The sequence below is a fragment of the Manis javanica genome, chromosome 16, assembly GCF_040802235.1.
Source record: "Manis javanica isolate MJ-LG chromosome 16, MJ_LKY, whole genome shotgun sequence".
Lineage (NCBI taxonomy): Eukaryota > Metazoa > Chordata > Mammalia > Pholidota > Manidae > Manis > Manis javanica.
Window position 1 is genome coordinate 47027621 of NC_133171.1, and position 25008 is coordinate 47052628.

The following is a 25008-nucleotide window of genomic DNA, read 5'->3' on the forward strand; positions in this document are numbered from 1 at the left end:
ATCATATCATATATATATATATCTGACATTACATATTGATATTTGATATCAGTTCAAATAGCTGTGTGGTGGGCATATGGATGTTCACTACAGCTCTTTCAGCTGTCTATGTATTTAAAATTTTTATTAATAAAAAGCTAGAAAAAACACCTCCATCCACAGCCTTCTAAAAAAAGTCACATTACTTTATATAAAATGATAATCTAATCCTGCATAGCTAATTTTCTTATTTTCAGTATGCTTTTATAAGATAACTGCAATAATTTAAAAATGAAATCTTGATATCATACTTTGTTTTTAAGAGTGTATCTGAGAGTTTAAATGTATGTGCTTTACTGATTTAAAACTAAGGACTTATTATTATTTTTTCTGTTTATGAATTAAAATTTACATATTTTAAGTATGTGTAGGCTCTCAGTATTTTCATAAAAATATTATCAGGATCTGATATAGTACCTTTAATACATAGATGAACACATATAGCCTTATAAATGTGGATTCAATATAACCTATTTAGAACTTACATGATCAAATAAAGGAGGTGATATTACATATTTAAAATCACTGATATCTTGAGTTAGTTTAGTAAAAAGTATATACATACTTGATATCTTCTGAGTGAAGGTAAATGTTACTACATGCTCTTCCATGACATTCTCTAAATGCTGTTTTTCTTCTTGTAGTGCCATTCCAATTAAATGTAACACCTCAAATACAATATGTTTTGTAACTTTTAGTAAAACAAAAGTCAAGTACATATTTTTATAAGAAATAACAAAAAAGAATTCACTACTGAAAAGAGAGAAACTATTAAAGACTAAGTGCAATAAAAACAATTTGGAGAACTAATTTTTATTCAATTCAAACTCTAAGGTTCATTTTCTAATAAAGAATTCTCAGCAAGGAACAAAAATTTCTATTTCAGTTAGGAAGAAAATGAAATATGGCAAATTTTTAGGGTAAGTTAAAATTATTACCAGATGTGACCAGGAATTCACATAATATATAATTTTCAGTTTTGTTCCATCTCTACACCACAGTCCTAAAAATCTTCTAAGAATCAGTGGCCAAACAATTAGAGCTGAAAGCATCTATCACATAATTAACTGGTCTATAATACTACCTAGTTAAATTTCTAAGGACTAAAAATCTCAATCACCACAGAAAGAGACATACTTGTCTCTCTAATGTCACATAATTTATAAAGATATTTACAGTTCTTCAGCATACTTGACAAAAAACTCTTAACTAGACTTTTAAGAAAATATATAGCTATACTGAATCTATTTGCATTTTTCTTGACATTATCCTGATCATCCCAACTTTTGAATGAGATATGTGTGTGGATATGCAACTTGCTCTACACAAAGAAGCTATATTGCTTGTCAGAAACTTGAGGAACTAGGTTAGCCTGAATGACAAAGCAAATGGTAAATTTACATATGGTAAATACTATTCTCTCTTTTTTCCTCCATCATTTCCCACAAATCTTTTGCTCATATAATACTGATGGTCTCCAGCATACCACAGCCTCATGCTTTTTTATCTTAAAGGTATGTTTGTAAATGGGGGGAGGTGTAAATATACACATGTCTTGGCCAATAAAAACTTGAGACTGCTGAGACAATGGACAGCAGTTTTGGAGGAAGGCTCTGGAAGAATGCTGGCTTTAATCTGAATCCTGGCTTCACTGCTTTGAAGCTACATGCCCTCAGGGAATCTCTCTAAACCTAATTTCACCAAAAAACCCAAAACAGTTTCCCTTTAGAGTTGATTTTATCAACTGAATAATTTCTATTATGTTACCAGTTAACTAACATGGACAAATTAAATTGAATCCACACTGCAAATCACTTTCTCAACTATACAATGGAAAAGTTTATTTACTTATAAGGATATTTTATGAATTCAATAAGATAATAATTTAAGAATGACATACATTAAAGCTATAAAGTAAAATATAAGCAAGGTTCTAGATTTGTCACTTACTAACTATAGGACCGTAAATCTCTGAATTTCAGTTTCTTCAGTTGCAATATACAGATATTGATGAACTCACAGGTTTTGTGAGAACTAAATGAAAAACATTTGTCAAAGATAACACATTATATAAATATCAGAGTACTGCATAAATTAAGACATATCAGGACCAGTCAATGAGAGCCTGGCTTGCCAACAAAACCAAGGTAGTCACAACCATGTAGTATAAAAAGTCTACCTGGATGTGATAAACTACAATATGCTGTATTTCAAATTAAGGTAACACTACAGTACATTTTGTTGTTTTCTGTATACAGATACTAACAAGAGTATTTTGGCTTTTATTTTTTGGATTATTTTTACTTTAAAAAAATCCATTAACATATAAATAATAAATGTCTTCAGTCCTACCCTTTGCAGCATGGACTCAGACCAGGCATATCCATTATGTTCTACAGCCCACTGCAGTATTGTTCTCATGATGCACAGCATGACATCTGACTGTAAAATGTTAACCAGACTTGCAAACAGAGGGCAGAATGGAGGTAAAACTGGAGGTGGAAGAGCTAAAAGTAAAATTATTATTATTGTTATTTTGGTAGAACATGCTTAAAAAAAAGAATTATCCCTTTATTATATACTTTGGTCAGTCTTCAAAGAATATTTAAGCTGTTTTTTTTGCCTTCTCAAGGTCAATCAAATGCATAAAAAGAGCTACATAAATACCAACAGTAAAAAAGAAAGCCTTTATTTCTCCTAGAAATTTCTTAAGATCTGAGATAAAACCATTAATCCAGAGGTGACCCAGTACAGACCATTTCCGTGTTAGGATATTTATTAGTTCTCTGAATGTTCATTTGGAAAGCTTATATTTAAATCTCTACTTCACCAAGGATAATCATCAGAGTAAATAGAAAATAATGTTTAAAAAGTAAAAGAAACAGACATGAAATTTTTTGGAAAAATTAAAAATACCTGTATCTTCTCTATTTTGTCTCTTTGATTTCCGCTGCGCTTCCTCTGCCTAATAAAAAAGGAAGTAATTTGGACAGGGAATTAGTAATTAAAAACAACCAAATATCCAAAACAAGTACCTGATAAAAGTTAATCTTTGTCTCATTATCTTCTGATTTTGGAAGATTTTTATCCTTAGTTTTGTAGTTCTCCCTAAATTGATGTATCAAGGTTAATTCTTTTTCCCCCACTAAAAGAATTCCTCAGTGGGTTCTTTCTTGCTTTAAAATACAGGGGAAACATGTACAAACAAAAACTTATTATGATATAAGATTTATGACATGCATCAAAAACTAAAAAGCTTTACATTCATATTTTATTTAATGCTATTTACTGAAAAGGTATTTCAAGGGTAAACTGCTAAAAGGCAAAATTTAACTAGCTAAGAACGATTAGGAAAATTCCATAAATCACTATGGAAAAGCATAATGTTGAGTAATAGCAATTCTGAAATGAATGTAAAATGTATGTATTATATATATATATATATATACGCACAGAACACTAGGGGGAAAACCCAAGTGTTGGTGTTGGTGGTATTATTATAGGTAATCTGTATTTTCTCCTTTTCATAACTTTTTATAGTTTTCAAATTTCCTACAGTAAAAATGTATTCTTTTTCAATCTTTGAAAAGCAGTAGAAGTTTTTTTAGGGGAAAAAAGAAACCCCAAACCCCAGTATACTTTTAATTTTCCCAATTACCTTGGACTGCTCTGCCCTTGAAAAGTGATAGAAATACAAGTTGAACTCTTTGGCACACTCTGGTTTCAGTTCATACATGCCTCGTCCTGTTAATCCAGGTTTCCTATGAAGATAAAAAGGTCCTTAAGCTTTACTGAAGCCCTACACTAATACATGAGACAGCCAGAGATAACAGAGTAAGAAAGCAGAGCTCTCATACACTGCTGGTGGTATAAACTGGTACTGTTTTCTGTGGATTAATATGTAAATCTACATCCGAAGCTCTACGTGTACCCATTTTATCTAGCAGGCCCATTTCGACTATATGCTACCTGGACAAGTGAATGTGATGGTCACTGTAGTGACAACAATTTAAATTATTACAACAGGGAATAGGTTTTATACACTAATGGCATTGCCAAACAACTGAACATCAGTAAAAATGATGTTAATTTCTCTATGTTGACATGTAAAGGTATCTGTGATAAGTTCTACCAAGTGGGAAAAACTAGGTACACTCTTAGGGTTTAGAGAATGTCTTCTATATTTTTTTTCTGTATTTTCTCTAAAAGCATGCTTTATAATCAACAAAAATAAAGACATTGCCATCGAGGTGGGAGCAAGGAAAAAAGCAAGATTAAGAATCTACCTTGACAGTATAGCAAGAAAAATATAATTAATGACTGTAACATCTTTCTACATTGATAGTTAGTAACTGTACTGGACGGGGTGAATATTTAATAATATGGGTAACCACAATTTGTGCAATACTTTTATTGTTTTAATGCAGTCCGTATGTGTTTAGCTTTACCTGTAAGTTTTCATTAAATGTAAAATTGCTCAGGTTGTTTAAAAAATAAAGCACGAGGTTAAGGGAAAAAAATAATAATAATATGGGTAACTGTTGAAACACTGTGTTGTATTTTTGAAAACAATGTAAGATTGTATATCACCAATATTAAAAAAAAATTAGCATTGCAAAAAAAAATCAACCTTAACAACTTTAAGGTATAAACTAGTTTATTGATTGGGCAACACAATGGAGGTTAAAGAAGGCAGCAATCATATTACAAATGGAAACAAAGGAAGCAATTTTAAGAGTGCATTTACTTGGGTTAATTTCAATTATCTTAAATTATCATACACAAACACCTATTCTGAGTACAACAGAAACTCTTATAAAGCTACTTTACATTGCTGAGCACAGGGCAAGACCATAAAAGTGAAATGTCAGTGACAAATATAGTTCAGAATTATATTTCTGAAAGTGTCAGTGTCTGAAAGCAACAATTTCATTCTCAGTTTCATAAAGGGAAACACTCATAAGAAAAAGGAATGTATAAAAAAATTTGAACATGAAAAAAAATAGCAAGTAAACTCACTTGAAATGGGCAACTGCTTCAATTACACTCTCCATGCCAGTCTCCTTGTTCTCCTAAAGGCATAGAAATAAATGTTTCATGTTAGTAACAGTATCTGCTAGCGTTTTGAACACTGCAGTTTTATTACATTTAGCCTCACAGCAACTCACTAAAGTGGACATATTATTATCCCAGTTTTTATAGATGAGAATTGCATAATTAAATAGAATGATTAGTATACAATCAGGGAAACTTATTTGATAAGCTAGCACTCATTCATATTGATATAACTGAAAACAAGTCACTACCATATGAATCAAGGTGATAGCACAAAGGGATTAAATTAAAAACAAAGCACACGCATTTAAACAAAACTTATGTAAGATAATTTGTAATATTTTATAAAATAGTTACACTGATTTCTTATCTATTTTTAGTAAAATAGCATTTCACAAATCATATCCCATTCATAATAGGGATTAATAGGATTTCTGTGAATAAAGAATTCTCTGGTCAAAAATGTTTGGTCAATATAATTGTGATCACTTTGAACAAGGCGTATTTTAAAATGCTGTTTTATATTTTATTCTCCCTTATTTTAAAGTCTAAGTGAAAGTATAACTGCTTCCTCATCTAACAACTCAGGATTCATTTTCTGAATTAAAAAGTATAAGTTTTTTATCCTGACTGGATATTTAGTGATTTTATGAAATTATTAATTATTGGGTTTGTTTTTTTAGGTATGATTATGACATGAGTAGACAGGTTTTCTTACAACCCTTATCTTTCAGTTGAGTTTCTCAGCTGTGCCACTCCTGACACTGGACCAGATGATTTCTTGTTGTGGGGACTGCCCTGAGCATGCAGGGTGTTTACCCGTCTCCCTGGCCAGTGCTCACTGGATGCCAGTAGTACCACACACCCCGAGTAAGCAGAATTGTCAAAGGGTCCCTGGTTGAGAGCTTTAGATGTAAACAATTCTGTTTACAGATGAAATGGTAAAACCTGGTATTCTCTACAAATAATCCAGTGGGGGAACAGGGATTAGTGGTTGGAGTACAGGTAAAACAAGACTGCTCACCTGTTGAAGCTGGTGATGGGTTCATTTATGCTTCCTACTTCTATAGATGTTTGAAATTTTCATGTTACAAAGTTTATAAGAAGTATTACTATGCAATAAATACAGGTTTAAATCCCAGAAGAATGATGAACATTAAGGTTGAAAATTTAACCTATGTTTCTGATTTGGGAAAAATTTTGTAAAGTCTCAATGAAAATAAAGTCCTTTCCTAGTGGTTAAGTGTTGGCTTTCTAAGAAGCCCCAACGCTGAAAAATAGGTAGCTGAGGAACTTAAGATCCTGGGAGGAAAAACAGTTACAATTAATCTATGAGTGCCCAGGTGAGTCTTACTCCATTCACTACACTGAGAGAGACGGCTCCCTAAGGAGAATCTCTGCATACTGCAGAAGGAAAAGGCTCTGGAAAACTTTATTTCTCACTCTTTTCCTCACTAGGTTATAAAGCATTATCTCTACTCACTGCAACTTTTTTTATTAAAGATATTGTAACAACCTCTCTCTAAAGGATACATAAATTCAGATTTAAGGACCAGGTTTCCTTTTATTCAGCACCCTTAGTTCTCTCAAGGCTTCACTGTAAAAGATTCTGTTTCTATACCAGTCCCTAGTATTCTCTTTTTCTAATTATTTCTAATAAGAATGACTTGAATTATACATGTCTTATACTATAGTTTTACAATTGTGGAAAAGGTGTACAGAAGTAAATCTATACATACTAGACTAACAGGGAGGGAAGGATTTCTATAATTTTCTTTTAAAATATGTAGTTACTTACATCTTCAGGTAAAGACTTTACCAATTCACTATGAGCCATGGGTTTGATGCTCAACTGATGGATAATCTCTCGCTTAGTTTCATCTGTAGCATTTACTTGTCCAACTCCAGGACTAAACCTCTCTCCTGTCAATGATGAAAAAGTATATACACACACATTTAACATAATCACAATACTTATGTGGTATAGTTTAAATCCACGCAACACACTCTATTTTTCTTTTTGCATGATGTGAAAACAATGACTGTTCTGGCAACAAGAGGAACAGGAGCAGCTCCCAACCATACTTCTGAGTCTCAGATACAACAGGTGAGGGAAGGCTTTCAACAGGAAGAGAGAACTCTAGATGCTATTTTGAAAGGATGGGAGCAGAAGGTGGGGAGGGATCAGATGTGGTTACGAACTGGTACAGCAGTAGTTGCATCAGTAGCTTAGGGAACTGTTCTCATGCCATCTAGCACATGGCAGCAGGAAGGGAGAGCCTTCCTCTGTCCTTCTATTTAGTGGGAAATAAGATATTACCTTCTGAGACCTTCATTGGTATAACCTCCTGACAGCAGCCAGCCAGGGCTTTCTGCTCTATGGACTGCAGAGAGTTTAATATAGCAGTGGAGGTGGGAGAAGGTAAAGGATAAAAGGGTAAGAAAGATGAAGGCAATAGGCCTGAAAATAAAGGCAGTAAGAAATCTGCATCTACTAGCCATAAATCTCTATTAAATTGGCATTATATATTTGAAGGCAAGAATGACACTTTTGCATCACAAAACCATGGAGGGAAAGATAGTTAAGATACACACTAAAAGTAAATAGTTTCTTAATATGCTAGTCTTGCTTACTGAATTCTCCCCCTTTCCTGTCACAATATAGGTAGGTCACGGGGAAGGCAGTACAGCACAGAGAAGACAAGTGCTGACTCTGTTGCATCTTACTATGCTTATAGACAGTGACTGCAAAGGGGCAGGTGGGGGTGGACTTGATAATCTGGGTGAATGTTGAAACCACAATGTTGTTCCTGTGAAGCCTTCATGAAATTGTGTATCAATGACACCTTAATTAAAAAAAAAAATTCTCCTGCTTTCTTTTTTGCTTCAAAACAAAGATTCTCCCAGTTTATTATGTTTCAGCTGTTGTACCCTCTCCTTTTTCCAAAGCATGACAGTGTGGTTACTCTCAACATTACAGTTACCAGACGGGAGAAAAAGATGATCTGCTAATCTCCCTTCCCTAAAAATGAGTAACCACTCAAAAGAAACATAGTTCAGAAATTCTGAACTACTTATTATCACAAAAGCCTATATAATTTATAAATGCCTCCAACAATTCAAACTTACCAACAAGCATTATAATGAGGTACAGCATTTCTTCTATTAGAGTATTGTTTTGCTGAACTACATCCTGTAACAAATGGAGGGAGATGAAGTTCAGAGACAAGAGTGCAAATACTGTATTATCTCAGATGTTTAACAACCCAAAAGAATGACAGATGTTCCTTGAATGATGTGTGTGGTCTCATAAAACATGCTCTTACCTTATGGGTAATCTCAGAACTAAACCTTTTTCCATAGTCTGGAGTACTGAAAATCTGATAGAGTTCGAAGCGGCTGAGCATTATCATCAGGAAATGATTTGGATCCATCATGGAGACACCTGTCTTTTTTTTTTTTTTTGAGATAAAGGAAAAGAGGAAGGTCAAAAGATCTGCTAAACAATTAGTGAGAGATATTTTGGTTGCACAAGAGAAAGCAGCCTACTTGTTTACCAATCTTAATCAAAGAAACCCATTTAGCCTCAATCCCAACTTTTGGTAGTTACAAGTCTGGACAGGAATCTAGCTGGTAAAAATGTTTATTTTTACATATCAGAATAACATGGATTGTGTGTTTTCTTTCCTTTTAATACTTTAAATTAATTGTATTCCGATGAATTCAGTTCTTAAGTTTGACTTCTAGGTTCTCTTATCACTGTCTGGTGTATGGACTCTGAGAGAAATGTGGTATGGCCACTAAGTTTCTACTCTTTTTTACACATACCATATTAGTTCTTATTAAGAACCCTCAAACTAATTTTTATTGATAAAAACTGTATTAACTGAAGTGACAACTTTCAGATATTAGTTTCGATTCTCCTTTAATTCCATTAGTATAAATTCTGAATCAACTTGGATTTTTATTTTGAACCAACAATTTTTTCTTCAGATTTACATTATATAATTTTTCTGTAATTTCTAAATCCATTCAGCAATAATATGAAAAAACTACTGTGACAACTATTGTGTTATGCACAATGGACAAAAAGGGACCAAGATACAGTTGCCATGTTTTAGTGAAGGGACAAAAGTAACCAAGCAACCACAATCCAGTTATGAATGCTATGGGGATAAGCCACCATGCTATGTGCCCTCCCAAAAGGGATATTTAGTCACATTTTAGTGTGTCAGGGAAGGCTTCCTGGAGAAAGGGACACTAAACACTAACACGTGCAGAAAATAAATTACTAAGTAAATGGAAAAGGAAGTGAGTGGGGTGGGGATTCTAAGGAACAAAAGAAATGTGCAGCATTTAAGACTTAGATGAGAGCATGGCATTCTGAGACTTTGGACAGAGAATGGCAATAGTTAAGTATTGTAGGGCTTAAAAATCAGTTTAAGGGTTTTGGGTCTTTTACTATAGGACAAAGAAGAATGAATGGCTTTTAGGTTTCTGGCTTTAACAACCCTAGAGATTGCTGAACAATTCACCAAGGTAGAGAACCCAAGATAGGAAAAAGGTATGGGGGAAGTAAGAGGAGTTATTTTGGATATGTTAAATCTGAGTTGTGTGCAGGAAATCTAGATGGAAATGTTCTATAGGCTGTTAGCCATAAGAGTCTGGAGCTTAGTAATTAGAGCTAGGCTGGAATTATAGATTTGGGAGTGATCATAAGTGATTTGATTCCATGGAAATAACAAGAAAAACACTCCTCACAACCTTTAAGTTTAATGCTTTTAATTCATTACCTGAAGCATTACTATATCCTTGTCAAACATTTCACGTCTGCATTTCACATTATGGTAGTAATAGATCTAAAAAAAAAAAAATTAATTATATTGGGTAAACAGGCTTTTATTTGGGCAGTTCCTCCTCTATCCACACCCTCAGGGTACATGAGTTTTGTGCTAGCATGTGACATGTGTGCATGCGTGTGTGTGTGCACACACACACACAACACAGTATGGTTCCCTGATAGTTAACACTACCTTTTATTTTAGTATCTTAGTAATTAATTAGAAATTTCCAGATTACATTGGTCATTCTATGGCTCACATTTTGTAGCCAACTTTCTGGGACTCCCAAGAAAGTTGTTTCAGTAAGGTTGATAACTACCAAAATGGGGAATTAATAAAAAAATATACCACGCCTTGGTGAGGTTTAAGAATTAAAACCTCAATTTCAGAGCTATTCAATGGTACTGTACCTCTTAATCCAATTTTATTTAAGTATATGAAATCTTAATTCTTATTATTATAGTTTTTTAAATATCCAACTTTGTTCTAAAATTAAGTTCATTTCTACTTTTGGTATTACTTTTTGACAAAGTACAAATAAAACTTCTAAAAGGGAAGGGGTATGTGGGAGGGTCTTGGTGAAGGGGGGAGCCTAATAAACATAATGTTCTTCATGTAATTGTAGATCAGTAATATCAAAAAAAAAAATTCTAAAAAACTTTTTGGTTTACTTTTACATTTATCTTCTCAAACAATTTTAATAGAGATACTGTTTTCAATGACTTAAGTATATTGAGAATTACAACCTTCATAAAAGTCAAGGAATGGATTAAAAACTTTCTACGGAATTCAAAAATACTTACCTGGTTTACTAGAGAGAACCCATTTCTTCTCCACATTCCTGCATGTACTTGGGCACATAAAACAAGACATCTAAGAGGATGTTCTATCAACATGGGTGGGCTAAGTTCACTCTGTATAAACAACAACAACAACAAAAACACACAAAAACTTCAACTCCATAAAGAAGACTGGCTGATAGGGACAGAGGCTTTATATAAAACACAAGTTAAAGTTATTTTAACGTACTTTTGTGTGACACTTAATTTTATGTGTCAACTTGGCTAGGCCATGGTACCCAGTTTTTTATTAAACCAGTCTAGAGGTTGTTGTGAAGGTATTTTGTAGATGTGATTTAATATTTAAATCAGTAGACTGAGTAAAGCAGATTACTCTCAATAATGTAGGTGGGGCCTCATCAAAGTAGTTGAAGACCTTAAGACTGAGGTCCTCCCAGAGATGAAGAAATTCTTCTTCTAGATTGCCTCTGAACTTCAGATTGCAACATCAACTTTTCCTTGGGTCTGTAGCCTATTGGGCTGCCTTGCAGGCTTACTTCAGATTTTCCAGGCCCCATAACTGTGTGAGCCAATTCCTTACAATAAATCAATCTCTTTCTGTCTCTTTCTCTCTACACACACTCTCTCTCTTTATTGGTTCTTTTCTCTGGAGCACCCTAAAAAAGTTTGTTTCAAAGTTATTTCAAATACATGAAACATAATAAAGAGGTCTTTACTTTTAAATGTTAGTACTACTTACTAGAGGTAGGTGCTCTGGAAATTTATATGCCACTTCGCTTTTGCTTAATAATACATGCAAACCTGCACGGAACAATAAACAAAAAGGTATTTCTATAAGTAAAAATCATTTCGGAAAAAAAGTCTGAAATATTCACTCAACTTTACATCTAACTTCTTTTCTCTTTCTCTTTGAGAAGGTATATTACAAACTAAGATATAAAAATGAATAGCATCCATGAATGAAGCTTTTCAAATTGTTATTTCTCAAGAACTTCTGCATCAAAGGTACATTTAGAACTAGAGTCTTAATTACATATATCAACAACATACACTGACGACATTTTATAGAAGTAAATGTTAGACAAACGTAACAAAAGCAGCTATATCAACTATTAAAAATCAAAGCAATTTATAAATGGTATGTAAATTTTAAGAGTCATATTTCTCTGGGCCATGGAGTTTGTTCTCATTTAAAGTATAGTAGAAGAGACTGTTTCTTTTGGCAACTGAACAGAGAAACTGGCCCTGGGATTCACTGTCTGCACTTATCCTGACCTCAGAATTAAGTTCCCTAGGACTTCCAGTTTAGGATTGAAGCCTCATTAGTTCCTAACTGCAAAGGGCTCTTTTATAGCTCAACCTTAGTTAATTTTGTTAACTAAGAATTGTCTAGTTTATGTTGTCTAAACAGAGAATGATTTTTACAATTAATCGATAGATAGTGGCCACTTGGTCAAGCCTAGTTTGAGGCTTTCTTTGTCCAGGAAAACCTGCATTATGAATCCCATTCTAATAACTTGTACTCAGCATTTGCCACTCAAGCTCCATTAGCACACACTCCAAGTTGTTCTTGAACTGTTTTGTGTGTGCTTACTTAGCTCTCCAAGTACAGACTAAGCATTCAGGCCAAGATTTGTCAAATACAGTGAGACAGAATGCTCAAAAATGTTCACTGAGATTTGAGGGAGGAAAAGATGACGGCAGAAATTAATACATTTTCAGAGTATTGACTACTGTCCCTGTGGATAACTTTCATCAACAGCTTCCACTCAGAGTTTTAAAGGTAGAAAATATCAGCAGCTGAGTTGGAGACAGGACCCACTTTCCCGTACTCTAGTTGAATACTTTTTATGACATGATGCTGTCACTTGCCTATGTTGAGGATCAACAGTTCAGTATGCTCAAAGCACTTACAAAAAAAAAATTGGGCCTGAACGAGTTATAGGAATATAAGACTTCCTCCTACAATCACAATTTCATTCTAAGTATTTATTTGTTCCTCTAGTTGATATTCAGATATCTAAGTTATTTTAAATCACCACGATTTCAGTAACAATCTATGACTGCTGGAATCCAAGACTATCAGTAGGATAATGTGGTAATTTTGGAACAATGAAACAAATGCTTTCAGAAATGAAAGAGGGATCATTACTACTGATCCCATGGACATCAAAAGGATAAAAGAGGAATAATATGGACAATTCTATGCCCACAAACTTGATGGCTTAGATGAAATGGACCAATTCTGTGAAAAACACAAATACCAAAACTCACATAAAGAGAAGTAATCAGAATCAGCCTGTATCTATTAAAGAAATTGAATCAATAGTTAACAAACTTTCAAAAAGGGAAAATATCAGGTCCATATGGTTTTACTGGTGAATTCTACCAAACATTTAAGGAAGAAATGATAGCAATTCTCCAGTCTCTTACACAAACACACACACTTTCACATCATATTAAGTTACTGCGCCACATACTTGAGATAAATTACAAATTCTGCAATAAGTAAAAATATGTACCTTTAGAACTTTTTCCTTTTTACTCTGAGCTAAAAATGGGATTAAAGGGAACAACAGTTGTGTGAGCAGGATAAGAATTCCTGCAATCAAGAAATATGGAAGGAAGCTGTGCTGAAATGAGTTGGTAGAGACGAACACATGCATATTCAAAATTTTTGACTGATGCAAGGTGGCAGCTTCAAATATTCTACCAAGTATAAATGGCTTGTAATTCCACTACTTATCACCTCAATTTGGGACTCACTCTTGATCTGCTGCTTAAAAAGGTTATGAATAAATGAGTAAGAACTAGCTTAGAGGGAGAGAAAATCTAGAGTGGTATCAGTTTATTAGCAATCACTTAAGTGATGGACTGATTTGAATTTTAACAACACAGACTTGAAGCAGGGTTGAGTTAAACCTAAAATGTGTGCTCTCTGCAGTTAAGAGGTCTGAAGAGGCAAGCACTATGGTACAGTCATTATGGAAATGGCTTCTGGTGCCAAATTAGCTCAAAATTCCTACTCTGACTCTTTCTTGATGCAAGACACTAAGCAAGTCATTCCGTCTTCCTGTCAGTGAAGCAAACAATAATACCTACTTCATAGGCCAATGTGATAAATAAACTAATCCATTGAAAACTCTCATGACAATGTGTAGTGGGTATTTAATAAAAATTAACCACAAACAATTTAAAAGATAATTTCAGGACTCTTTTTCAGGGAGAATTGCTTTACCTGCAAGTAAGCGAGAAACTGGGAGGTGAATGCTAACTTTTTCTTTGGAAACACAGTATCTGATAGTTTCCACTGAGTGTCCACAAATGCTTAATGTGATTGGCTGTTCACCATCAGTAAAACCACCATGACACTGCATCAATACAGCAAGGCATTTCTTGTAAGCTTCAATCAACACTTTTTCCTAAAAAAGAGGGTTTTCTATAAGTTACTCAAAAGACTGACTTTCTACAACATTGAATCAAAGCACCTAAATATGATGACGAGTAAGGATGTCAAATATCAATATGGGCAAAATCAAATTCAATCTGCCTTCACCAACTTGGTCCCTCTCCAGCGCCCCAGTTTAAAGACATCTCTATATAGCTGTTGGAATCTAGAAGTGATTCCAATAATACCCTCCTTTCCCTCATTCTCTATTGTCCAATCTATTATTACCAAGCTGGCAATTTCATCTTACAAATTTCTCTCAAACTCCGCCACTGATTATCTTGAGTAACACAAAGGAAAGCCAACCACCTCTCTATTAAATTCCCTGTTTCTATTTTTGCCCCCTCTATCTGTTCTCCACAGAGGGTAATTTTTTTAAAAATGTGAATTGAATCACATCACTTTTCTGCTTGGTAGTTTCTAATGGTGTCCCACTTCAATTAGAGTAAAATCCAAACTTTCTACAGCCTCCACGGCCCTTCAAGGTCAGGCCCCTGTTCACTTTTTTACCTTCAGCCTCTATTCTCCAACCAGAGCCTTCTCAAAGCTCCTGGAACAACTGTACTCCTTACCCACAGAGCATGATGCAGCTATCCCAGAGTCAGGAATATTCTTTACTCTTTGGTCAGTTACTCTGACACATAGCTCAGATCTCATGGAAGTCTCCCCTGCCCACTCAACTTGCATAGGCTTTCATCTAGACTGTACAGCCAAAGGGAGGCCAAAATAATTTCAAGATACAGAACAAAGGTAACCAATGGCAAAACATTATTTTTGGATAAATTTATAAATTATTCTTTTTATAAGCTCAAAATAGAAGAGAAAATGTGGATTATATTCTCTTCTATTTTCCAAGTTATTTTCTGTGAGGCTTCAGAATTTTAACTTTTATTGAATTTATCAGTGACAGAGTAAAAGTATGCTGTTTTATGAGCTAAGCATCACCACTATCCTCTCCAAATCTCCTCAAAATTTACTTAGCAATCTGTTTATTGCCAGCCTCCTCCATTTATCTATTTCCTCAACCTAGAAGAAACTCACATCTAAAGCACACCAGTCCTGCATCATTGAAATGACATGTGTTAATTTCATTTGTAGCGTGAAGGCTGCTTCCCACTCTGGTTCCATTTCAATATGTTGTCCTACTTGACGTGTAATTGGATCCATTCCCTTAAAGAAGTGAAAAGATTTTAAATGAATTAAAATTACATTTGTTCTCTTACATGGAGACAAGATATAATGTAGAAGAAATATGTATTGATTACAAAAATAAAAAAGTTTTAACAGGAAGCTTCAAGTAGTATAAGAAACCCAACTTCTTAAATTACCATGTTTATACAACATTCTCTAAAATATAAATTAAAAAATTCCAGTATAGAACAAATTGCTTTAGAGGCAATCTTGTATATGTTTTAGACAATAAAATGTATTCTTCACTGCAACAAACCAAATTCTTTTTTAGCTCTATCATCTTCAGGAAAAATTGTTGTTTCTCTGAAACTTTACTTGACAGGCTTTTAAAATGTTATTGAATTTATAGATCTACTTTATAATATACTAGAATAAAGTTTTCATAATTACTCCTAATCTGCAACTAAGTTTTCATAGAGACTGAAAGAAAGCAAAACAAGAAAAAGGTAACAGCTTTTAATACAAAAGAATACCACTTTTCAGAAGCTAAGCCTCACACTACCCTGGTGCACCAGAACTGATTAAATAGAAAATACAGGATATCTTGAGTATTCAAAATGACCAAAGTAGATATTGTTTCTATAGATGCAAGAACAAATGCATAAGTCTTACAATAAATTAAACACCTATGAACCATTACCTGACACAGGAACTAGAGTATTTTCTAAAAACAATAGTTTAACTTTGCTGCTTCTTTTCTTAAGAAGGCCAGATGGCTACTAAAGGAATCATAATGGTACTACTCAGATATTTTGAGATGTCAGCTATCTTCTTACACTTAAAACTAATTAAATATATCAGTTGATTTCTGCTTCTAGATTCTATTTTGTATATGGGGGTATTTCCAAAAAAGAGAATTAAATAGAGGGGAGAAAAGTTCTGTACTTATTATATAAATGGCACATCAAAGAAAGAAAAGGAAAAATGGAAATATTAAAAAAAAATCCAAATACTACAGTTTTCCAAATAACTAACTTGACAGTATTTCCGTGTAAGCATATTTAAAAAACAAACTCATAATCCCAAAGAAAGAATGTGTATAGTAACCAAAAGAGTAACAAATTACAGAAGAATAGTAGCTGCCAGAACCTTTGCTGGGATCTCATTTGTTTTACACCTTTCTAAGAGCTAGAGCTTCAATTAAAGAGAAACTTCTTTGGCCCAAATTGTAGCCATCCAAATTATTGTTTTGGAAATGTGCCCAAAATGAAAAAAAAAATGCATACATAGAAAGGTGTTCAATGAACAAAAAGAGAAGAAAAAGGAAAGTGAGCATTTCCCTTTTCAGTTTATGCATACCTGCATACATTTGAGTAATTCCAAAAAGGCATCAAATCCTTCTAGGAACTTCTGCCTCAGATCATCTGACCATTCAGTTGGTTTGCTAATTAACACATACCTGGACAAGATAAAACCAGCAATTAATATATGGATAAGCACTGGCATTTTACAAGTTGCAACTGGTTTGATAATTAAACAAAAGCTTACTTGAGATCTAAAATAAGGCTCTGAACTCTCTTAAACTTGAAGGCTTGTAAAGCGGTATATCGTTCAAACTGAAATCTGCCCTGGGCATCTCGATGTCTCAAATGATCCATGAAAGTCTTAATGATAATGGTCATCAGGTTTTCTTCTGTGATGAGCATTCGAGCCTAAAACAAAGAGTACCAGAATACATAGTAAACAAACCTATTTACTAGGAAGCTTAAAAAAAAAAGTCACCAACATTGGTCAGCTCTTTCAGTTTAAACCTTTTCCAACACAACTATGTAATATTATAAATATATTATGGTGTATTGCTAAATAACAATTACTTATTCCAACTGCCACATGCATGAAGCAACAATAATATCATGGAGAAAGATGCCAGAATGTTAGAAGACAGATCCAGGGCTCATTATTCAAAGACAATTCAGGGTGGGGGTTCTGAATCAGGTTGCAAGTTTTCCTTAACTGAGACATTTAGACACCTATAATGGTATGGTATAATTATTCTAGAATCCAGAGGTTATCACAGATTCTGTAGAATTCAGTATGAAACTGTATTTCCTATTAATCTTCTTAGTTGAAATCTATTTTTTGTTTTTATTTCTATGTATAGATATACATTCCTATGCATTTTTTGAATAAGAAAATACATTAAAGTGATGTAAAAACAACAGGTAAAAAAGTCAGTCTGCTATTTCCCTAGGTCCCCCCTTGCAAAGGCAATCTCTGTTAGGGGAGTTTTCTGGCATAACCTTCCAGAGATGGTGAATGTGTGTATAACAGATCATATAGGTATATCTACACACATATATACATTTGTAATACATGGATTAAGTGTTATTAAGTAGATATCAGTATGGACATGTATGATTGTATCTACCTTTCCCCCCAAAGGATATTATAAACAACATTCTGTACTTGTTTTTTCAGTTGATATATTTCAGAGATTGTTCCATATCAATTCATATAAATCCCTTCATTCTTTTTAACTATCACCAGGTATTCTTTTCTTTCATACTTTACTTAGCCAGGCTCTTACTGGTGAGAAGTGAGACATTTGGATTTTTCCACCCTTACGCTATTTATTACAAAAGAATACAGCAAAGTATCTACTGTGTACAGCTGCTAGGATATTTATCAAATCATTTTCTACAAGTGGAATTACTGGGTTAAAGTGCATGTACATTATGATTTTGACTGATACCAAATTATCCTCTCAAAAAAGCTTACTAACTTGTATGTCCATTTACAATGTGTGTCTTCTCCCTCATGCCCTCAGTAATATAACATAATGCAACTTCAAATATTTTGATCTTTGCCATTTTAATTTGCATATCTTACTATGAAGGAAGTTGAACATTATTTCATAAGAATTTGCATTTCCTTTTCTGCTTCAGTAAAGTTGAGAGGTCTACTATTACTCTGAATACTCCCTTATTACTCTGATATATAAGCCTAAATTTAGGGTATTACTGGTGCTGGGTGACTACTTACCTTGGTCTTACATTAGTCACTATCAGGTAATTAGCAACATGGAAAGGTACATCAAAAAGTATGACAAAAAATGCAGATTATAGATGTTTCAGAATATAGTAAAATTGTATCCTAATATATAATTAAGTTATAAGATCATCAGATAAGGAGAAAATCTATATAGTTAAACTCTTTATTGAATTACCATCACATTGCCAGGACTTAGGCTTCAAAAAGCTCAAAAGTCAACAGGATTAATTTCTGTTAATTTTCCCAGACAGTGAAGACTCAGGTTAAGTTTGAAGGAGAAGAGGTACTGCTGACAGGTTAAGAGGATTTTCCTTTCCGTTTTTTGTTTGCTATATTAGCTGATTTTGAGGAAGGTAAGTATGGTGCAACCTCACTGACCTAAGACAAAACTCTGTAGAGCCTGCTTACAAGACTTAAAAGGAGTAGTAAGAGGAAGTCTGGTGAAAGACAACTTACTATTGGTGTTATATAAATCTCACCAACCAAGGCACTTATATAAGCATTTTCAGTTTCAGATGAAAGTTAAAAGACATGGATGACCATTAGTACTGTCCCATTAAAACGGAGTTATTCAGGCATTTCTATTTCTAGACAACTAAAGAAAACACATTTTCCAAGCTTACACCAGAAAAGAAGTGCTAGGATTTATCACCTCATGCCTAGATAGTTGCTAACCTTTCAAGAGATATTATCTAACATTATTATACAGGCCTAGTATCTCATCAATCATTCTAAAAAGTTACTTAATTTTTATGCCTATAATCCATTTACTTAAAAAAAAATACTGTTACTTACCTTAATTAGTTTTTATTCATTCTATGTAATTTGTATTCAATATTGTATTGCAAAGCTCACTACAGATCTAAAAGCATATTTAAAATGGGCCAAATTCCCCACTAAGACTCTTAAACATGATAGAGCACATGGGAATAATGTAGACTATCACATTTAATAAAATAAGTTAGAACCAGTAACATACTCTAGTCACTTGAATTATCAGTACTGGTTCTTCACCAAATTATTTAAAAATGAAGATGAAGTTAACTATGAAGTAATTCTGATTCAAAATATATCTATTAACAGGATTCTATTACTGCTACAAAACATTTCACTTCTATATAGAGCAAGTAATTTTTACCCAGGGATAAGCATAAGAATTACTAATGGTCTTTTCAAGAAACTGCATGTCCTACTTCACATTCAGTCCTTCAGGCTGACCAACACTTCCACCAAGAACAGCTAGAAAAAAATTAATTTTTTAAAAAACCTCAAATCATTAGCTGCTGAGGAAACAAGGATTCAAGGAGAGAAAACCATGGGGAAGGGTAACAACACAGGGAGCTGAGCCAACATTCTGCAGCTGCTTTCCCCTCAGCCTTTGACTCTTCGGGGGGCAGGGCAAGATGGGATTGAAGATCCCAAGAAGTCTGCCAGAGCTGCTGGTAACAGGGAGGAAAAACCTGCTGAGATCTGAGCTCTACCAAGGTGTTGGAAAGGCCAGGATTCAGGTAGAACAGAAAGGTGGGAACTGAGTCCAACTTTCTTCCAGTTTTCCTTTCAAGGTATCTGTAAAATTCTGAAGCTATGCTGGATAGCAGTCTAATAAGAGCAGAAAGCCTAAAAGAGCAAAGCAGTGATGTGGCAGTCTTAGTAAGCTGAGGAAACAAGACTTGAGTTCAGAACCCTACAGATGAACTCTAGTGAACACTCCAGCTCCAAACTGGGAACCCAGGTTATGACCCAGGGGTAAGGATGAATCTAAATTAAAACAGAGTCGTGGGAAAACAACCTGAAGTCATGTTAATTCCTGACTGTACTAAGGTGCTCTGCCTCACTCTACCTACCCACCATGAAGGGGAATCTTTTTGGGAGAAAGACATTATGCAGCAACTACAAATTTTAACAAACAATGTCCTATCAGAGAGAATGGGGCAGAAACTATATTTGAGAAGAATAAACCCAAAATTTCAAAAACTGAGAAAGGCACCAGCCTAGAGATTTAGTGTCTAGAAATTCCAGTATCTTTAAATATAAAAAAACCCCCACATCTAGGTAGATCAAAGAAAAACTGCTGAACCCTAAGACAAATGTCTATAAAGTTATCAAGTATTCAAATGACTGAAAGTCAGGAGTAAAAATTAATACATTAGGAGTAGAACTACAGATGATCCAGATAAAATGGCATTACAAGACAATGACTTTAAAGTAGCTATAATTTACATGTTCAGGAAATTGAGAAAAGAGATGCAAAATTTCACCAGATAACTGGCATCTTTTTTAAAAAAAGAACAAACTTTCAGCAATCAAGGAAGAGGGAATGGACATACTTTTCTGTAGTTTTTCCAGTAAAAACAACTAAAAACTACACATTATATGCAAGAGGAACACCAGAAGATTGAAAGGTAGAGACAAGAAGGCAAACAGCTAGGGACCTCAGAACCCAAGGAATGACATGGTACAGAGTTCTCCTAAGGTGTTCTTTTTCTTCTCCATTGCACATATCCCAGACTTCGAGCTGAAGAAGCTGGCAACCTGGAAATGCTTATAGGCACAGATTAAAAAAAAAAAAGGTCCCCCCAAAAGTCTGCTTTCTAGCCACAGGGAAGGATTAACCCAGGGCAGAAAACTTTCAGACAATAACCCCTCCACTCTAGACAACCACCACAGAAAAAAATTGTGCCTCTAGCGCCATCTACACCAACAAAGGCCAAATGTGGAGCCTACCTAGCCTTCCACTCTCTGAGAGGCTGAAATCTGGTACCTGATGCAGTAAGTCAAAAATACATGCCTTAAGCTTTAGGGCAATGCTACTCAAAGAGTAGCCTGCAGACCAGCAGCCTGAAAATTGCTTTCTGTCAGTTGGGAAAAGAAGTTTGCACAAGCAGGTAAATCAACTATTCACAACAGTTCAGTTCAGCTGACTTTTTCGTAGAAGATTTTTGCTGAAAGCAGCAGTGTAGTGATTCACATTCTGGTACAAACTGCTTATTTTGTCATAACTGATACCTTGAATAAACTACTCTAGACCCTTAGAAGAGTATTAAGTGAATGTACAACTAAAAGTTAATAAAGGAAGAAAATTAAATAAGCATTTTTATTTTAATAAATATTTAAATATTAAATGTTTCTTAAATATATATTAAAAAAAATAATATTTAAAGTCCACTTAATATTTAATGTTTAGTCTAAAATACAGTAAGAAAGGAGAGAAAAACAAGTAGGTGGGTCAAATGGAAAAAAAATTGTAAGGTGGTAAATATAAAGCCAAACATATCGGTAATTACATTAAGTAAGCAGTAATCTTTATTTATTTATTATTATTAAGGTATCATTGATATATAGTCTTATGAAGGTTTCACATGAGCAACACCCTACATATCGCATTACAGTCACTGTCCATCAGCAAAGTAAGATGAAGTATGCAGTAATCTTATTAAATCTTATTAAAGTAGCAGTTGGGATAAGCAACAAAACTCAAATATACTCCTTTTATAAGTGATACAACTTAAATATAAGGGTACAGAAAAGTTAAAAATAAAACAATAGAAAAGATATGCTACATAAACAGTTACCAAAAGAAAGCAGTTGTTGCTGTACACTTCTAAGTCCAAAAGTCTTATTTAAGATGAAAAGAGAATTTGTAATGGTAAAAGGGTCAATTTAGGAACTACAATTCTAAATTTGTATGCATTTAATCACATGGCTTTAAGATATATAAAGCAAAAACTGAGAGAATTAAAAGGAGAAAGATAAATCAACGATCATTATGGCAGACTGTAATATGCTTCAACAGCTATCGGAACAAGCAGACAAAAAATTAGTAAGTATATGAAAGACATAGACAATGAAAATTAACAAACTTGACTTAAGTGACATATAAAAGCACTGCACCCAAATAATGAGAGAATATACATAATTTTCAAGTCCACACTGAACATTTACCAAATCTAAAAACATTTGGGCCACAAAGCAAGGCTCACTGAATACCAAAGGACTGAAATCAGAGAATGTTCTCTGACCACTGTGAAATTAAGCTAGAAATTCCCAACAAAATAATTGGAAAATGCCTAAATGTTTTGAGATTTAGCAATATATTTCTGAAAAGTACAATCTCAAAGAAGAAAAGATGGATCAGAGAAGAAATCACAAAGGAACTTAAGTTTTCATGAAAATGGGACATAACAAAATGGTGAGATGCTGCTAAAATTATGCTTAGATGGAAACTCAGGTCTTAAATACACTTATCAGAAAAGAAAGGCTGAAGGTCAATGATTTAAATATCCATCTCAAGAAATTACAGAAAAAATGGCAGTCACCACATGGTGAAATGAAAGCAGGATATCATTCCTGATCTCAGGGAAAAGCTTTTAGTATTTCACCAGTAAGTATGGCTGCTTTGGGTTTTTACTTTATGTTGTTTTTAGGTACTCTATCAGATTAATGAAGTTCTCTTTCATTCCTAGTTTATCATGAGATATTTTTTGAGTCATGAATGAGTGTTTAATTTTCAGGAATTCAGGAAAAACATTTGATATTATTTTTTTCTCCCTCTGGTCTTCTAATAAGGTGAATTATGCCAGTTGATTTTATTTTCAAATGTTATACTACTCTTGCATTAAGGAAACAAACCAAATGTGGTTGTGATGTATTCTTTCTTCTGTATTTCCTGATTCGATTTGTACAACCTCATCTGTGAGAGAGATTAGTTGGTAATTTTCTTTTCTTGTAATTGCCTTGCTGGGTTTTGGTATAAGAATATAGAGGACTCAACTAAACTGGCAAGTATATTCTCTTTCTGTTTCCTGGAAAAATTAATCTATGACAGGTGTTTTTTCTTTCTTAAGGATTTGGAAGAATTCCCCCATGTAGCCATTTGGGCCTGGGGACTTCTTTGTGAGATTTTTATATTAATTAAAATTTTCTATTTCTTGTTTCTCTTTTAATAACCTGTGATTTTTCTTAGGAATTTGTTCATCAAATTTCCAATTTTACTGATTTAAGTTGGTCTTAATATTGTGTTACTTTCTACTTAATATCTGTAGTTTTTTATAGGTGAGTTTGTAGAAAAATTTTTTATTTTTCTTATTGGTCTTCTAGAGATCTATCCCTTTTTTGGGCCTTTCAAAGAACCAACTTTGGATTGTGCTGATTTTTCTCTTTTGTACTTACTTTGTTTTATTATTTTCTGCTCTTTACTATTTCCTTTTTCTACTTTCTTTAGATGAGACATAAGTTCTTACAATGGCCTTGGAGATCTGGTACTGCCTACTCCCACCTTCGTCCCTTTCCCCAAACCCATATTAACCATTTTCCTCACTAACTCCAGCAACACTGGCCTGTTTTGGGTTCTTTCTTCCAAAATGTCAAATGCACCTTCATCTCAGAACTTCTGCACTTGCTGTTCCCTCTGCCCAGCAGGCTCTCTCATCAATCACATCATTCAATCTTTCATTTCCTTCAAGGATCTGTTCAAACAGCACCTCTCTGAGAGGCCTTCTCTGATTACCTTATATAAAATAGGACCTCTCCACTGTCACTCTCTGTCTGCTTAACCTGTTTTTCTACTTGATAGCATTTTACACTTGATTTATAATAAATACTATGTAAATGTTGGTGTATCAGTCTTTCTACAATTAGACTATAAATTCCATGGGAAAGAAGTTTTGTCTATTTTGTTTATTGCTATATTTATCTCCAGAGTCTAAAACAATGCCTAGTTACTAAAGGCATTAAGTAAATGTTCTGAATAAAAGAATATATACACAATTTCCCTAGTGTTTCTAACTAAAGGAGTCAGGTAAGAAAGAAAAATAAGGTAGAAATATTAGAAAACAAAAATTATTATTTTCAGATTACTAGAAATTCAAAGAAGTTAATGCAAAATATTAGATGAAATGGTAGTAAGAAGACCAGACAGATACAAGATGGATATATACAAATCAGTTTTTCTACATATCAGCCACTGTCAGATTAAAAATCTAATTTTCTATAGCATCAAAAATATATAACACAAACAACTTGAAAATGTTTAAGACATAACAAGAGAACTATGAAGTTTTTTCAAACAGCATAAAAAAACACTTGACAAATTATGTTCCTATATGAGAATTTTCCATATTGGAAAGATGTCAGTACTTCTCAAATTATCTATAAATATAACTTTTCAGTCAAAATCCTAGTGTGTTTTTTTAATGGATAGACTGATTTTAGTTCATCTTTAAAAAAAAGACCTAAAAATAAGAAGCTTTTGGAAAAGAATAACGAAAGGAGATTTAGCTCTGTTAAGATATCAAAATGTAATATTAAGCTCAAATTATTAAAATTGGGGAATAGCATGGAAACGGACAAAAAGAGCAACACAGGAGAGAAATATTGAATACACATGGGATTGTTTCATAAGTTTCTCAAGCTCATCACTGACTAAACTGAAAGCTTTGATTCCCCTCTTCACAAACCCTACTCATTCTCCAAAACTCCCTGTGGAAGTGGTACAATATCCATTTGGTTCCAAGTGAAAAGCCTGGAAATCACCTTTAAACTTTTCCCTCGAGCTCAACAGCCAATCACAAACCGTAATATCCCTCAAGCCCAACATCTGGACAGTTCTGCAGATTTTACCTAAATATCTCTCACAACTCATACC

The 25008-nt window shown here is 33.8% G+C and overlaps 1 protein-coding gene across 8 annotated transcripts in view; it reads right to left on the reverse strand.

Moving 5' to 3' along the window:
* The window catches only part of UBR2 (ubiquitin protein ligase E3 component n-recognin 2), a 115065-nt gene that overhangs the window by 32506 nt on the left and 57551 nt on the right, over positions 1-25008 (reverse strand). For 6 of the 8 annotated variants that reach the window (XM_073224563.1, XM_073224561.1, XM_073224560.1 and 3 more), the window contains 15 exons: positions 16863-17026; positions 16674-16773; positions 15225-15353; positions 13974-14157; positions 11475-11536; positions 10739-10849; positions 9888-9953; positions 8421-8543; positions 8224-8287; positions 6893-7017; positions 5059-5111; positions 3698-3800; positions 2956-3004; positions 2392-2546; positions 605-707 (listed from right to left, as the gene is read on the reverse strand). In XM_073224563.1, the coding sequence (XP_073080664.1) occupies positions 605-707; positions 2392-2546; positions 2956-3004; positions 3698-3800; positions 5059-5111; positions 6893-7017; positions 8224-8287; positions 8421-8543; positions 9888-9953; positions 10739-10849; positions 11475-11536; positions 13974-14157; positions 15225-15353; positions 16674-16773; positions 16863-17026 (1591 nt within the window). Of the gene's footprint in view, positions 1-604; positions 708-2391; positions 2547-2955; positions 3005-3697; positions 3801-5058; positions 5112-6892; positions 7018-8217; positions 8288-8420; positions 8544-9887; positions 9954-10738; positions 10850-11474; positions 11537-13973; positions 14158-15224; positions 15354-16673; positions 16774-16862; positions 17027-25008 lie in introns of those variants that run through there. The other 2 variants (XR_012126239.1, XR_012126240.1) reach the window with 2 other exon arrangements.